Genomic DNA, 16,378 nt, shown 5'->3' with positions numbered 1-16,378 from the left:
GGAACAGCTAGTGGTGTATCAGTCTGGAGAATACCATAATTTCTCTTAAATATGGAACCTGATGCACAGATTTTCCTAAGGTTTGCCAATTAGCTTACTCTAGAACTGAAAGGGTCCTGTGGGAACTCATTCTGGCCTCTAATTTCATAGATCAGGACATAGAGGATGAGAAAGAAAGGTCACATGATGAGTTAGTAAGAGAGAAAGAAGTGCCAGACTAAAGACTCAGAATCCAGTGCTCTTTTAAAATGTCGTGTTGCACGTGTCTAGACAGGAGGCCCCCTCCTTCCGTGCTTTCCTGTGTGCAGTGGTTGTGGGTCTAGGAATGCAAGTGCTGTGAGGCAGGGACTCTTTCTTGCTCACCCTTTTACCGTCAATTCCTAGAGCAGAAAACATTCTGTGACAGGTGTGTAACAAATGTTAGGTGAATGAATGGATGTCTTCTAGTAGATACTAGGCATTTTTAGGAATAGATTGCTGACATTGGGCTCGCTGCTCTCAGCACAGAGCCTGCTTCAGAACTCTGCCCCCACCCCCTGCCCCTGCCCTGCCTGTGCTCTCTCAAAAAGATATAAAACATTAAAAAAAAAAAAAGAAAAAAGAAAAAAAGGAATATGTTGCTGACATTTGGCATAAAGTAACAATCTCTTGACCAGAGAAAGAGAAGATATGTTATCTTTTGCTGTCATCTCTGTAAATGACATGAAACATCTAGAAGTACCTTAGAAACCTGCCTTGGATGGGGGAGGGGTTCTGACTCAGGCCCTGAGATAAGCTGGAAGAGTGCTGAGTAACTCCGGTCATAGGCTTCCTTAGTATGACTCAGTAGACATCCTAGTGAGTAGGATGGTTAGAAGCCAGCCCCCAATTTCTAAAGCCATACCTCCTCTACCCTCCCTAAAGTTTGCTTGGCATCCATTTTTCTACATTAAAGGCTAGGTTTGTCCCTAGGGAGTCACATCAAACTGTATATCCTCTCCCATCAAGTAGGTATGGAGAGCCACTGTTTACACAGGAATTATATCCTTCAGGTACTTTTGGTAGAAATGAGGTCAATACCACTGAAGACTTAAAATGATCTGTTTTAAGGCAAGTGATTTGGGGAAAGGGGTAAGCAACTGGGGTTGAGTGACACTGCTTGGTAATAGCTTAATTTGCCTTGGTTACAGTTCAAGTCCTCCGGCTTCCATTTTCTTATCTGGCCATCATGATCCTATATTGCAAGAATATATATTTCCACTTTTTTTCAGAGAGGAAACCAAGGTTTGGAGTGGCTACGACACATGTTCAAGGTCAAACATGTGGAGAAACTTGAACTCAGGTCTTCTCATTCCAAGTCCATTTTCCTTCCCGTTTTTCTACAGATGTGAGGTCCAAGCCAGGTAAAGGCTCTTCCTGCCTCTGATCTCCCTGTACAGGCTGGCGCAGGCTATCTGCTGAGCAGGTTGAAAGCTGGGCTCCAGCAGCTGGCCATTTCTCCTATGATCCAAAGAACATGAAACTTCTCTGTAAGCCCAACCTGTCAGTCTTCTGCAATTTGTTTCTCTTGCCTTTCAAACATACATTTTTCTCTAAGCTTACAGAAATTGTTGAAGTTGAAATTCCAATTAACCCAGGCAGTAAGTGCTGTAACTATATGGGAGTTTTATTTTCAACGAAATGAGAAGGTACCTCAAATGTTACTGGAATTTGCTGAAACTGGACAGAGATCAGGATTCAGATGCTTCAGCTGGCACCACCCAGTTGTTCCCTCTAGAAACCCAGGAAGAGGTGCAGGTTTTCAAAGCAAATATGACTATTTTTATCAGGCAGGCTGTTTTCATGAGCTGTGGTTCCCTGCCATATTTTCATTTTATCTTTTCATCAGTCAGATATATTTTGTATTTTTTCCTCTTTTCCCTTTAAGTAGACCATTTAAACCCAAATTAGGCATCAGGTAGGATGAGTTGGACACAACTGCTACCATGGATTAAATATACAAACAAGAAAAATTCGAATGAGCCTCGACATATTACAAATAAATCCAGCTCCAAGTGTGGCTGCATGTGGAATTTCGTTTTATATTTGGCTAGGACTCATGGAGAAAAATGCTTGGTGCTCCCTCTCTGGCACTTCACTTTTAGGGGAAGTGTTGTCTCCTGGTAAAAACAAGATACTGCTTTTCAGACTCCTTTAGAATTTATTCTCTGACGTGTCAATGGTACCTTTTGGGACATTGATCAACAAATATGGTTTGAGCCCCTACTATGAGGTCAGAACCACACCAGGCATGCAAGGAATATAAAAGCCAGAGTGAGAGATTCTTATTCTTTAGGTACTGATGGGCTAGCTTTGGAAGGGTAGATATGCAGCCCAAATGTTCTATTCCTCATTTGCATACCCATGAAATATGCCGTGATTCCACCACAGCATTCTTCACACACACCTGGTAAATGGTCTTGCAATCTTCATCTAATCAGCCATATCCAATTTAAATCGGTACAAGAATGAGGTGAAAAGCTTACTGGCCACACCTGAACTAGTTTGTGAGGCAAAGCTAAAGACAAGAGTAAGAAAGACCAAGTGTTGAATCTTCTATAGAGAGGGTTTCCATTGGGTCTAATGGGCAGGGCCAGAACTTAGAGAGATGAAGGGGAACAGAATTAACAGATTCCAAACAGCAAATGTATGGATAGAGGAGATGAAAATGGAATATAAATATGGAATAGGGTTTGTCTTGGGATTGCAGAGTAGGGTTCTGTTCTCACTATCTGGGAATTTCATCCAGAAACTTCCCCTATTGTGGTTATGTTCCCATGCATAAATCCTAAGTATGGAGACATAGTGGTTTCTGATGTATAGATGCCCAGTGGCACCCTAAAGTATTATGTATCACATTCTGGAAGGAGTATTAGCTCATTCTCAAAACAGAGAGAGGACTCTGAGTCATAGCTTTCATGTCAATAAAATGGGTAATTTTCTTTTTCTAAGTTTATTTATTTACTTTGTGAGAGAGCACACGTGAGCGAACATACAGGGGAGGGGCAGAGAGGGAGGGACAGAGAGAATCCCAGGCAGGCTTGGGGCTTGATATCATGAACTGCAAGATCATGACCTGAGCTGACATCAAGAGTCAGATGCTTAACTGACTGAGCCACCCAGGTGCCCCAGTGGGTAATTTTCTATCAAGCTCTTTAAATGAAACCTTTCCAAATATATTATTTTAGATTCATTATAGGCAAACCTGATAGTCACTTTTTGCCCCCTTTATGATAAAATGAAGAAAGCTCCAACTTTCCTGCACTTCTTACAGATAGATGAAACAATAAGCCAACCCCCTTGTCTTTTGCAGTTTGGGCATGGACCTTGCTTGAGGCAGGACTGGCTAGGATGACCTCTTAACTTCCCTTCAAGTGGCAAGATTCTATAAATTTTCCCACTGAATTGGACAAGAATCCACATATCCTGCTTTGAACATCTACACAGTTAGACTGACACGTGAATGCCTGTGATTTCCTGGTGTACCCCTGTTCCCTCCAAACTTCACCCATAGGATATTTTTTACTATCTAGACAAAAATGAAACATCCAGACTGACTGTAAATGCTGGTGTAAAATTCATTAAGTTCCTTGCAATTACTAGAGGTGACATATTATATACTTGGCATCACTGTTTTCTAGAAAATAGGCTATAGGAGAATCTTGGAAAAGTCGTGGATAGAAAGTCATGTGATGTTGAAACTACATGATCCCAGACAGGTAAGTGACCTTGCTAAAGTTCCTTCTGATTTCTGTGTAGGTTCAGAAGTGTGGATTATGTGCTGCTCTATCCTCTTATATCCAGGCAGCCTCCTCCTGATTTCCTGTTTCTCTGCTTTTAGTCATATTTGTTCAGAAATGGTCATAAGAAGGAGTCTGGAATATTAGCTGCATGGGTGGACTTCTAGATGACACCTCACAATTCTGAGTGATTTTGTAATCCATTTTGCCCAAATTTTGCAGCGGGCGCTCATGAGTCTTGAATCTTTCCATGGAAAATCTGATAGTGCCCATATTATAGCCATCATATAAACTTTGGGAGAACACAGGATTTTTTTAAAGAAGTAGGTAAGCAGAAAAAGCTAAACAATCCAAATAACAGCTTGAATTTGTTGTATTTAATGAACTAGGAATGTTGCCATTAAAAAACAAGAAACCAATGCTATTTTCTCAGGTGGTTGTGGCATCAACAAACTTCCCGAAAACCCTTTTCCCCTTTCTTATTAAAAAAATTTTTTTTAACGTTTATTCATTTTTTGAGAGACAGAGACAGAGCACAAGACAGGGAGGGGCAGAGAAAGAGGGAGACACAGAATTCGAAGCAGGCTCCAGGGTGTCAGCACAGAGCCCAATGCGGGGCTCGAACTCACGAACTGTGAGATCATGACTTGAGTTGGAAGCTTAACTGACTGAGCCACCCAGGTGCCCAGACCCTTTTCCCCTTTCTACTATCATCCTTCCAAAAGACCTACTAATTTAGAATGGCATATTTTTTTCTTTTACAGTTTATTAAAAAAATAAAGTTTATTTTGAGTGAGTGAGTGAGAGAGAGAGAGAGAGAGAAAGAGAGAATGAACAAGCAGCAGAGGGGCAGAGAGAGGAAGAGAGAGAGAGAGAATCCCAAGCAGGCTCTGCACCGTTACTGCGAGGACCCTGATGTGGGGCTCAAACTCACAAAATGAGAAATCGTGACCTGAACCCAAATCAAGAGTCAGACACTCATGTGATTGAGCCATCCAGGCACCCCTAGAATGGCATGTTTGAAGAACTGTCCTGCATAGATAATATGGCATAGTGAAAATGGACACAGGATTTGGAGACAACATGGGATCATTTCAATACCAGATCTGTTCCTTTCTAATTGTGTGGCAGTAGACAATTCGCTGACATTTGTTCAGCCTTGGTTTTCTTGTTTGTAAGCTGGGAATAATTTACCAATTTCACAGAATTATTGCAGAGACTGAATGGGACCTAGTCCAGTACGTGGCATAGGGTGGGTATATGACAATTGCTAGTAACTGCTATTGTAGAAGTCTGACCCTTTGGGAACCCTCGTTTGATGCCTGGAGAAAGACAGGGCATGGCTGGTTGTATAACAGTGATGCTTGAGTTTGGTGGGTGGGGCAAGCATATGTCAGAAAGATGTGTTGGGCTTTTCCGTCCAAGAGGCAGTTAGGGATGGCAATTTTCTTGTCTTTGTTGGGGACTGTTCATGTCTGTACGTGGTTTGTTTCCTGTTTCTCATCAATCTGTCTTCCTTCCCTCTTGTGAAATCCATCCAGCCTTTTCCTTCCAGTATCTTTAAGAAATGTAATAAAGGCCAACACTACCACTCCCTTACTCCACAGAGATGAGAACATTTTCTTCTCTTACCCCTGAGGCGATGTGTCATAAGCCAGCAGAGTTCTCCTGCTCCATTAAACTAGGAATCCAGGGTGGTGGACCAGGAGTCTGTGAATATGAAGGGGACGGATCAAGGGAGGAAGGAAGCAAGCCTGTGTGTCAGGTGGATTTGTGACTCTTAATCAACCTATGCACTAGAAGAACTAGGTAGATTCCATTTGAGAGTGGTAAGAGAGGTTTAGATAGGTCAGATTAAGAAGCCACAGTCTCAGTGTCCATCACAGAATCTATATTCAGAATCAGAATTTGGTTTCTTAGGTGGGTATTCCTGAAATCACCAATCTGTGCCTACCACGTTGAATACAGTCAGGAAGGCAGCCTGGCTTCACAAGTCTGAAAGAACCCTCTTAAACTTTTGCTCTACCATTTACTATCTCTATGACCCTGCATTTTTTTTTTTTCTCAGCTTTAATACTGAGCTGACTTAAAGACTATTTAAGATAACATGTGTGAAGCACCTTGTGCCTAGAAAGTAAGAAACACTCAGCAAACTCCGTATCTGGAACCAAGAAATGAAGGAAGAATGTTTTCTAAACTAACAGCAAAATTAAAAATGAACAGGCAGAAAAAAGACCTAAGGACAGTAAAAAGAAATAGTTTATCTATCAAAAGAGTTGGGATAATGCAGAGTCAGAGGGAAACCCTAACTTTGACATTCATCATCACCCTGCCTCCTGACAGAATCAGCTCGTACCCAGTTTTTACTCATCTGTGTAACTCATGATATTAATTTGTAATAAATGGAAAAAAAAAAAGAAAAAAGAAAAAAAAGAGAGGACTAGGGGAAAAGGGTCACTCGTGATACATCTGTAGGGGTTTTTGTTGTTTGATGTTTTAATTTACGATTACTACTGTTTATACCTTTTGTTTTCCTTGTTGCCCTAGGGAGGTATTGGCAAAGTATGGATCTTCGTGAAATTATGAATGGGTGGGGTTTCAAGAACTTGTTCATTTATGAGAAAGCCCCTAATAAATATACAGTCTGCACAGTCACACTTTCTACCCATGCTTACTCTGGCCTTGGATCATAAGGATAGGAAAATAACATGGAAAACTTCTGCTTTTCTGGATTGCCGAACATTTAAATCCCTTAATTCCTGAGAGATCCAAGCTTGCCATTGAAAACACTATCACAGGACGTCACGCGCTACCTGTCCTGAAGACCAAGCTCTGGCCTCTGAGCGGGAGTAAATTTTCCTATCACGAAAATAACAATGGAAATGATGATAAGCAGTGATAACAATAGTTACTACGATGCCAGTTTCTGTGCTAAAAGTTTTATAGATATTATCTTTAATCCTGAAAACAAGGCTTTAGGTAGGTATTATCATCCCCATTTATGAATACAAAAGTCGAGGATTACAGATGTTAACTAAAATGCCAGAGATCATAGTTAGCTTCTAGTAGTGCTGGAATGAAATTCAGGTCCATATGACAATAAAATTTTTTTAGGCCATCACCCTGTGCTGTCTGTGATGACCTTCAGAAAGTCAGATATTTTCAAAGTTTTGAAAATTCAGATTTTGATGGCCATGGACCTTCTTTCTCATCACTTGTTTTCCTTCTGGAATGCAGCTTGCAACCACCGGGGACTGGGGCTCTAGGGCAGTGATTTCAGATTTCTTGTAGACCATCATAAAGTACAATTAGTTCATAATAATTAGCAAGAAACAAATGCTTCTTAAAAAAAATCCAATCACTTAAAATGATTTTTAATTTCATAATGACTGGTATATAATTATAGCAGAACAGAGCTATTTAGTTAGGAAAAAAAAATAACTTCAAAGATGAGAGCTCATTTAGTGTTTATTTGCTCTGGGGTTCTAATTACTCTGAAAACTACCAAAACTTTGTATATGATTACTAACAGCATTCAATAGCGGCTTGGAGGGAACCTGAGCCAATCTTTTTCTTTCTTTTCTTTTTTTCTTCTCCATTAACAAGGTGGGAATAAATAGCGAACGGTAAATACCAGCAGCACATATTCACTATGTCATTATTACTCTCCTGTTCTGTTGCCAATTCAGGTGTCTTGCGTTAAACAATAAAAAATAAAACCAAACATGTCTTCCTGGCCATTTTCAAAAGGAGACCAACCAAGGAGGAACACTAACCACGATATTGTTTTTCTGTAATATATTAGCAAATCCTGGTAGCTTCAATTTGGCTTCATTACATTTCCAATATATGCACGCATTGATTCATCTCCTTTTTTTCCCATAGTTAAGATTTATGCACTGTATTAATCACCTCGTGACAGCCATCTCAGCAGTTTCATTTAGCAGAGTAAACCAGTCAAACCTCATCAGGCTTCTGGGGACGTCACATGGCAAACTTTGGATTCCCGGCAACTTGAATTACTCTTGCCAATATGAGATTTTTCAGAGCGATCCATCTTAGGGCCATCTAATATATCACATCTGACTCTGCTCTTTTCCTAACGGATAGGTTGACAGAGACACCCACTAGATCTCGCAATTGTCCCCCTGAAGCTGCCTAGGGATAGAGGCTCCGTGGCAGGAGCTCAAAATGGCAGGCAGTTAAAGGTTCTGTTTTCCAAATGTGACTTGACTGATATGAGGGGGCCTGTGTGGCATTCAGTGAGTCCACATTTTCCAAAGGGCTTTAGTAAGCAATGGCAGCCTTCCACACATTCACGGCATGCTCAGGTGGTCTAAAAATAGGACGTCGCCAGGTGTGATGGACCAGCCACTCATTATGATGTCCTAGCCTACAATAGTGCTAACCAGACTCAGGGTTGTGGCTACTTCCCTAAGTTGCTGTCACCAACTCTAATTCCTGGCCACACTATATTTTTTATCTGCTATGACTTTTCTAATGTCAACCCTACTCTCCCTAAAGTTCTGGAAGGGCACAGTTCTATTTTTTCTTAAGGTTATTTATTTTGAGAGAGAGAGACAGAGAGAGAGTGCCCATGTGCATGGGGTGGGGCAGAGCAAGAGACTCCCAGGCAGGCTCCCAACACAGGGCTCGATCTCATGACCCAGGATCATAACCTGACCTGGGCCGAAATCAAGAGTTGGACGCTTAACCGACTGAGCCACCCTGGTGCCCCATGAAAGGACACAGTTCTAACTGCACTTTAGTACTGCTCAAATAATTTTCGTGTAATCTTTATTAAATCCCCACCAGCACACCTGAGTTTGCTTTGTGATACACAGAATACAGAGCTTGCTTTGTGATACCCAGAATACAGAGTTGGATTCCAAATGTAGCTATAATCAGAAAGAAGCAATCTTAACGCAGTTATTCATTTAAGAGAGAGGTCTTCCGAGCTCTTCCAGGTCTTACTTGATTATATGATCAAACAGAAGGGTTTGAGGGTGGCACTTTTCACACTAAAGGACTCAAATAAGGAAGATTCAATGATTTGCTAACTCTTGTAGTGGAGCAGCTGAGTAGAAATTATGGTCCTTATATAACGGCATTGCACATGAGACCACATTTTTTTTTAAATGACCAATTTGATACGAAGAAAATCTAATGAGAAATCCAGAATAGAGAATGGGTTACCACAGTGCTATTTCTATGGTCTTTCGAATGCAGTTGTACTTCTAAAATCTTGGAATTAACAGCACTCAAAACTTCTCAGCCTCACAAGTTCATAAAGTGGCTGTATGGTTTAGCAAAGAGAGGGCTAGACAAAAAATAGGGAGAACTATATTTTAGCCTTGACCTTGTGCAGCACTTTATGGTCAGAGGCTGAGCCATTAAACCCACCGTGGATTAAAGGGGCTGGAACAGACAGTGGCTTCCAACTTGTAGCCCTCAAAGGTGGCAGTCAGCCTCCTTGCCCTATTTTTGCTTTTCAGAAAAAGACTCACAAAAATCATACATTTACCCATAATAAGATTACACAGGATAATCAAAATGTCACATTTATTTGCTTTTTGTTTAAATTATATTAACTGAAAGAGGTAACACTAGTTATTTCATGCTGATCCAATACTCTAATTGGAGGATCATGGTTTTACTTAGTGGGAAATCAAGTTAATTGGCACTTAATAAGTGCAAATTGTAAAGGGAATCTTTCAAAAAGTAAAACTTACAGGCACAGATAAGTTTTAAACAGGAACTTGGTAATGGCCAGTTTAGAAATGGCTTCACAAAAATCCCTGCCAACTCAGGATTTCTATTACTATGAATTTATAAATATAAAAGAAATTATTTGGTCCTTTTCTGGTTGTCTTTTGACTTTTAGTGTAGAACAGTTTTTATTTATTAAACCAATGGCTTTACAACTTTCTCATTCAATTCTGTATATACCTACAGTGAGAGCATTTTAACCAAACCTCACAATTTTCTTGGCTTACATGCTCCTCGCTTCACTGGCCTAATTATTTTAATAAGCAGCTTAACTGAAATGCTGGCTTATATTTAAATTTCAATTTAATTGCGTACAGTTCCTAGTACAGTGAAAACCTTGAAAGTCTTTCCTTATTTGTGACAGTATTTCCCTGTGTCTATGTGTTAGGGACACTAACAAATAAAATAACTTCACCTTATCTCTAAACATACATTTTTTTATGTATGGTTTTTTTTATGTTTTTTTTAATGTTTATTTATTTTGGGGAGAGACAGAGCTTGAGCAGGGGAGGGGCAGAGAGAGAGGGAGACACAGAATCTGAAGCAGGCTCCGGGCTCTGAGCCGTCAGCACAGAGCCCATGCAGGTTGAATCCACGAACTGTGAGAACATGACCTGAACAGAAGTTGGAAGCTTCACCTACTGAGCCACCCAAGTGCCCACTCCCCACCCTGCCCCCTTTTTTTTTAAAGATTAATAACGCAAAGAAAAGATTGCCAAGTTCTATCATTTTGGCTGTCTAGATGAGGAGAAAAGAGAGTCCCCATCCGGGCCTGCAGGAAAGCCCAGGTCTACTGGATGAAAATGAAAATCCAGCACACCCGGGCCACCCATACCGCGCAGGGTGCTTCAGTACTCCCAACCTATTTGTTCCCATCGTTAGCAAACAATTTTCGTAAAGGGGGAAAATCAGGAAGTGGAAAAAAGAATGACCTGGAAAGTCACCTACTAATCATAGTCTTTGGGGAATGGAAAACAGAAATCCCCTTATGGTCTAATTATTCTTTGGTATCTTTAATGAAACTAAATCACGAGAGTTTCCAGTGTCTGGCTGATGTTTCAGAGGCCTGATTTTCACGTGTCCTTGGCTCTGAAAGAAAATATTTACTAATTTCCTGAAGATACCTTATTATCATCTATTACCATTTAGTTCCCTGAAAAAAGAACTTTTTGTCACTTTTCTAACATGGAAAGAAAAAGCTGGAGGAACATAAAAGATGGATGTAAACTGTCATGTGTTTTGTTTCTTGAAACCACAATAGTGTGACTTCAGAATCTGTCAGCATGGAGCAAGTCAACACGGCCAGGTCAAGCTGGCACAGCTGACTCTCTGATGATAACTCCTCAGGCACCTAACAATGGATCCTAAGTGTGCCCCTGCTTTACCAGGCGAAAGTGAATATATGTGTCCCTTTTCATCTGTGCTCCTGCATGTGGGTCTATAAAAGAAGAAAAATGAGACAGAGCAATGCTTTAGCATCCCAATTCTATTGCCTAGTATAAACTGCAGCATGCCAGAATCAGGGGATTTTGGTAAATCTAATAAAACACATTCTGGAATCCTTGGATCAAAAGCAGTATTTACAGATTCACAGAAAAAAAAAATAGCAACAATACAGTAATAGCTACTTCTGTTTTGCAATACTGTTAGGCCAGGCTGGACTTGAATCTTCATTCCATTAAAAAACACAAAACATAAACCCTTGCAAAGTGGACAATATTTTATTTTATACTTACTCAGGGTTCATAACTCAGAAATGTTAAGCAGCCTTAAGAACCCACAGGTGCTAATGGCAGAGGACAGCCGAATGTTTCCCAGGTACTTAAGGACTACCCAGACCCATTCCCCTTGTTTTAACACACAAGATGCTGAAATTTAGAGCTATAAGGTATTTAGATGTGGTAAAATAGTGGATTTAAAGTGTTAAGGCTATGGATTTAGACACACTCAAGTCTGATGATTCAGGATAACTGAAAGGAATGTTACTTTGATGGTGAGATTCTTGGGGGCCAGAAAAATGTGTGTTTTGCTCACTTTAGTGGTAGCACACTCTAGTCATTTAATCAGTATTTGTGGATGAAAAGCCAATATATAAAGCTGAAAACAGAAAACATATAAGTCAATTTACATTTGGTTTCGAAATGCATGTTCTCTTCAGCAGATTTATCTTAGGAAATTATATCTTTTTTAGATTACCACAGCCCAGTTTTTTTTTTTTTTTTAACACTTTGGTGAAAATCAGAGCCAGATGTGTGCAGCTAGAAGCCAGCTGAAGATGTGAAATGCAAAATACCCCCAATATGCAATCTGATCATGGGTCCCAATTGATGACAGTTTCTACCCATAGGGCTCAAAGCGTGTTCCTTCAAGCCATCCCAACTCCCTCTACAACCATTCGACTGGCACACTCAGGTCCTCAACAATGTAGGAGGTGTTGCAGGGAGAGGTGAGGGCTCGTGGCAGGGAAATGGAGTGCCCCTCACCAGGTCTCCAGACTCAAGCCAGCTCTACCCAAACACTCTGACCCGTGATTTCTTGGGCAGTGAAGTCACATGTCAGAGTTGGTAATAAACCCAACACCAAGGTAAGATTCAGCACAATCTCCTCAGTTGAACAGAACTGGCCCCAATTTGGGGCATCATTGCTTCCCAGTCCGAGGATAGCTGCTTTTATGTCAGACATGTCTGCCTGACAGGCTAGGTGGGGGAAATGCTCACTCAGCAACGAGGCGTGAGCTGACACTCGGGGACATGAGCAGGGCCTGCTGTGCAACACTGGAGAGAAAAGCACTTCCTTCCAGATTGACAGCCAGAAATGCCATTTTCTTGTTCGATGAGTGCAAATCTTTTCATTTCTACCCCAAATCTCTGGAGCCCGGCTACACATCTTGACTCTCCCCCTGAGCTGAGCAGGCTGAACAGACTGACACAGGCTTAACAAACACGACCGACCTAGGTGAGCACCACTGTTGGCTAACGGAACATAGAGTTAATTGTTTCACTAGCAGAAGAAGAGCTTCAGACGCTTTCTTCACCAGGAGAGTGGGGCGTGCTTCAGGCACCCTGAAGCTCAGCTAAAATTACCAGTAGCTACAAGTCAGGAGGGCCTGTTTCTATAAAGAAAAAAAAAAAAAACAGAATGGTTTTTTACACTGTGCATTAATAATTTATGAATAGGCCAGTGCACAAAACTGGATGTGCAAGAGGGACCGAGAGGTGAGATAAATAGGAACTTGACTTCTTAATAAAAGCAGAAGGATGAAAAAGATGGTAACAACAATAAATCCTGGTGGGTGATGTGTGAAGTGTAAATATTATCTTGCATCTACCATCAATAAGCAGGGAGAAAAAGAAAAGAACCATGTAGGCTCCCGCAACAAGAGGTGATGCTTTGTACCTTCCCCTCTGACCTGCTCTCTGAGCACTGGGCTGGGTCAGATTGCACAGATCTGGTTAAAAGGGGGTTTTTACAACTGTTGAGGCTCATCCACTTAAGGGAGACTGGGGCGCATTCTATCCCATTTTGTGTATTGTCACTAGATTGTCAGCAAAGTCTGGGGTGCAGAAACTTTACCATGTGATTATGTGAGAAAGAGAAAGAGGCAGGCTTTCTTTGAAGTTTTGGCAGTTATAAAAAAGAAAACTTTTTTTTCTTGAAAATTGGAAAGACAGGGCACACGAGTCATCCAGACACAAAAGAAATGGAGTCTGTCCAGGTCAATTTTTGGCATATTGATTCACTTAGACTTCTCCATCAATTAGATACAACATAATATGAAATAAAAAGAGAATTAGATTCCTCTAATCAGCTGAATTACAAGGTCAGAGCTCTAAATTATTGCTTTGTTGTTTGAGCAGCGAATTATTGGTGAAAGAATGTTTTTCTTTTATGCATTCATTTAATCTCCGTATTTATACACTTTTCTAATAGCTATCAAAAAATGCTCTGATGCAAAATACATGTTGCGATTCAATATATATAGATTACATTTTTCATCATTCTAAATCTTAGAGATGCTTTGAAGCTCTGAAATAACCAATACTCCACTTATTGGAAAATAAAACCGTGCCCAAACGACACAAACCCCAAATATCAGTGGATAACAAAGATGCAGAATTCCACATATGAAAGTATCAGATGCCAGAAACTCAATTTATTACTATAAATCCAAAGTAATTTTTATTAAGGAAAAGCCCAAGTAAGAAAATATATGTAAAATCCTAGCATACAAAGGACTGCTTAGTAATAATAATGGTAAGCCAGCTGTCATGTATTGAGCATTTACCAAGCAGTTCACAGCCAGCACGGGCACTAAGGGGATCCACCGAAACAGAAGACCAAATTCTTGTTCGTAATGAACTCAAAAGACAGGCAATAAAAGGAAAGAAAGAGGAAAAGAAAGTGACCATAACCAAACATTTCCTGTTTAATTAATGTCATATCAGACATTAAGCAAAGAGGTGCACACGTATGTTTTCTACTCACAATAAACCTGTCTGGTGCTATGTCCCTAAAACAGGTCCGTGTGTCTCTCCCTCATCACAGAGCAAAGAGCAACAAAGACCTCTCCAGCTTCATCTCTCAAAGCTCTCTACCCTCTCTTGTGCTTCCCTAGAGTCATTTGTCGTCCGCTTCTCCAATGCACAGGGCTTTTATTTTCTGTCTTTGAGCTTCTGTTCAAAATGTTCCTTCTGCCTTACTATCCAGTTCAAATATCCCTTCGTCAGAGAAGGAAGGCTTCCCTGAGCTCTCAGGCCAGGCGAACCCGTTATATGCCAGGCACTTAACAATGTCTGCCGTTCCCTATTTATCCGGGAACATTTGATTACTGTCTGTCTCTCACTAGACTGTAAATTCCCTGGGGACAGGGCTTGTAGGTCATACCCCAGGGGTGTCTCTGGCCTTCAGCCCAGTGCACGGCAAGGCGGACGCCAGCAAGATGGCGGGCTAGGAGGTTGCAAGGTGCATCTCCCCAACAAAAACAATAAACAACTACAAGCTGATGAAAACACCTTTGGGAAAGCAGAGCACTACCGTGAAGAAGCAACAATCCTGCAGAGAATCCTTCACAGACTGAAGGAGGTGGCAGAGAAAAAGCGCGGGAGGTATTTTACCCACATGATCCCATTGCCCGGTCTGGAGCAGCTCAGCACCTGGAGGGAGTCCCCCCCCCCACCCCCCCCATGAGGGGAGAGGGGGTGGGAGGGGGCAGAATCTTGCCACACAAGGAATGGGAGATCCAGCAGAAAGAGCTGCCTGGAGTCCTCCCCAGGCTGGAGCTGCCATTGAGGTGAGACCTGCCCTCAGGGGCTCGACTCGCTGCTTTGTCCTGCCCTCCAGGATTGGGACACTGTAGCACCTTGCCATCTACGGGGACCAGAGCTGTTGCCGCATGGCACCCCAGGCCGAGTCCAGGGCCAGGGCTCCGACCCGCCATCACGGGGCTGTGCTGCTGTTTCTCTGAGCCCCACTCCCCGGATCCTGGGTCCAAGCACTGATCCACCGCCACTGCGGCTGAATCGCTTCTCTGCAACCTGCACCGTAGGTCCCGGGTTAAGGCTCTGACATTCCATTGCTGGGTCATGCCGCTGCCGTGTGCTGCTCTCTGGGTCCTGGTGCCACTCGTGACCACCAGGGCTGACCGGCTACTGCTCTGCATCTTGTCCCCTGAGGCCCGAATCGGGACTCTCACTGCCATCCCGGGGCGCACTGTGCTGCACCCCCCGCCCCCTCAGCTCAGGCCACTGCTGCACCCTGTTAGCACTGGGCCCTTGTTGCTGCTGCACACCATTCCATCTCCCCTAGGGCCCAAGTCACTGTGTGAGCCCCGCAACTCAGGCACCAGCACCACCACCGCGGCCAGTACACCTGTGCTCCAGGCCCCAGGTAGTTCCGTGTGTTCCTGAGGCCACAACCCCAGCTATGCTGCCCTTCTGAGTGCCAGCATGCCAGGCGTGGGGTGAAGAGGGACTCCCGTGGCTAGAACATCCCCCCAGGAGGGAAAGGGACAACGGGAGGACCCTAGCAGCCTTTGCTACTGAGGACCTCAAGAGCCCTGCCTGCCAGGATCCCTGCAGTTTTGGCCACTAAGGACCCCCCAGTCTTTACCAAAATTAACCTCAACTGATGGGGCTTCATGGAGACTATGCCTCTGTGCCCTCCTTGAAACCAGAGATGCTCTACCCTACCTCGCCAGTGCACCGTTGGTAAGAATGTATCTGGTATGGTAATTATCGGAAAAAGTATGGTGGTTCCTCAAAAAATCTAAAATAGAACTACCATATGATCCCACAACCCCACTCCTGGGAATGTATCTGAAGGAAATGAAATCTGTATCTTTTTTTGTTGTTGTTGTTAATTTTTAAGTTTGTCTATTTGAGAGAGAAAGCCTGAGTGGGGGAGGAGAGGTGAGGAGGGGGAAAGAGAGAATTCCAAGCAGGCTCTGGACTGTCAATGGAGAGCCTGAAGCGGGGCTCGAATTCACAAACTGTGAGATCATGACCTGAGCTGAAGTCAGATGTTTAACTGACTGAGCCACCCAGGCGCCCCTGAAATCTGTATCTTAAAGAGATACCTGCACTCCATGCTCATTCCAGCATTATTCACAATAGGTAAGATATGGAAATAACCAAGTGTCTGTTGATGGATGAATGGATAAAGAAAATTGGCATATATACACAATGGGATATTATTCAGCCATAAAAAGAAGGAAATCTTGCTATCTGTGACAATGTGGATGGATAGGTAGGGCACTGTAATAAGCCGGCCAGAGAAAGACAACAACTGCGGAGTATCGCTTATAGGGGATGTAAAAAAGAGTCACACTTATGTAAACAGTGTAAAAGTGGTTG

The 16,378-nt window shown here is 42.3% G+C and overlaps 1 protein-coding gene across 4 annotated transcripts in view; it reads right to left on the bottom strand.

Moving 5' to 3' along the window:
- SAMD12 (sterile alpha motif domain containing 12) overlaps positions 1-16,378 on the bottom strand; it is a 389,558-nt gene that overhangs the window by 81,108 nt on the left and 292,072 nt on the right. For 3 of the 4 annotated variants that reach the window (XM_086695947.1, XM_086695946.1, XM_086695944.1), the window contains exon 5: positions 5,391-5,468. The exons of the other annotated variant lie outside the window; for it this stretch is intronic. In XM_086695947.1, coding sequence (XP_086552073.1) covers positions 5,440-5,468 — 29 coding nt within the window. In that variant the 3' untranslated portion in view covers positions 5,391-5,439. The remainder of the gene's footprint in view (positions 1-5,390; positions 5,469-16,378) is intronic. 4 annotated transcript variants of the gene reach the window in all.

The sequence above is a fragment of the Puma concolor genome, chromosome F2, assembly GCF_028749965.1.
Source record: "Puma concolor isolate L17-30 chromosome F2, mPumCon1.1.hap2, whole genome shotgun sequence".
In the NCBI taxonomy this organism is placed as follows: Eukaryota; Metazoa; Chordata; class Mammalia; order Carnivora; family Felidae; genus Puma; species Puma concolor.
Note: the sequence above shows the minus strand (reverse complement) of the source record. Positions and strands in the feature narration are given on the sequence as shown.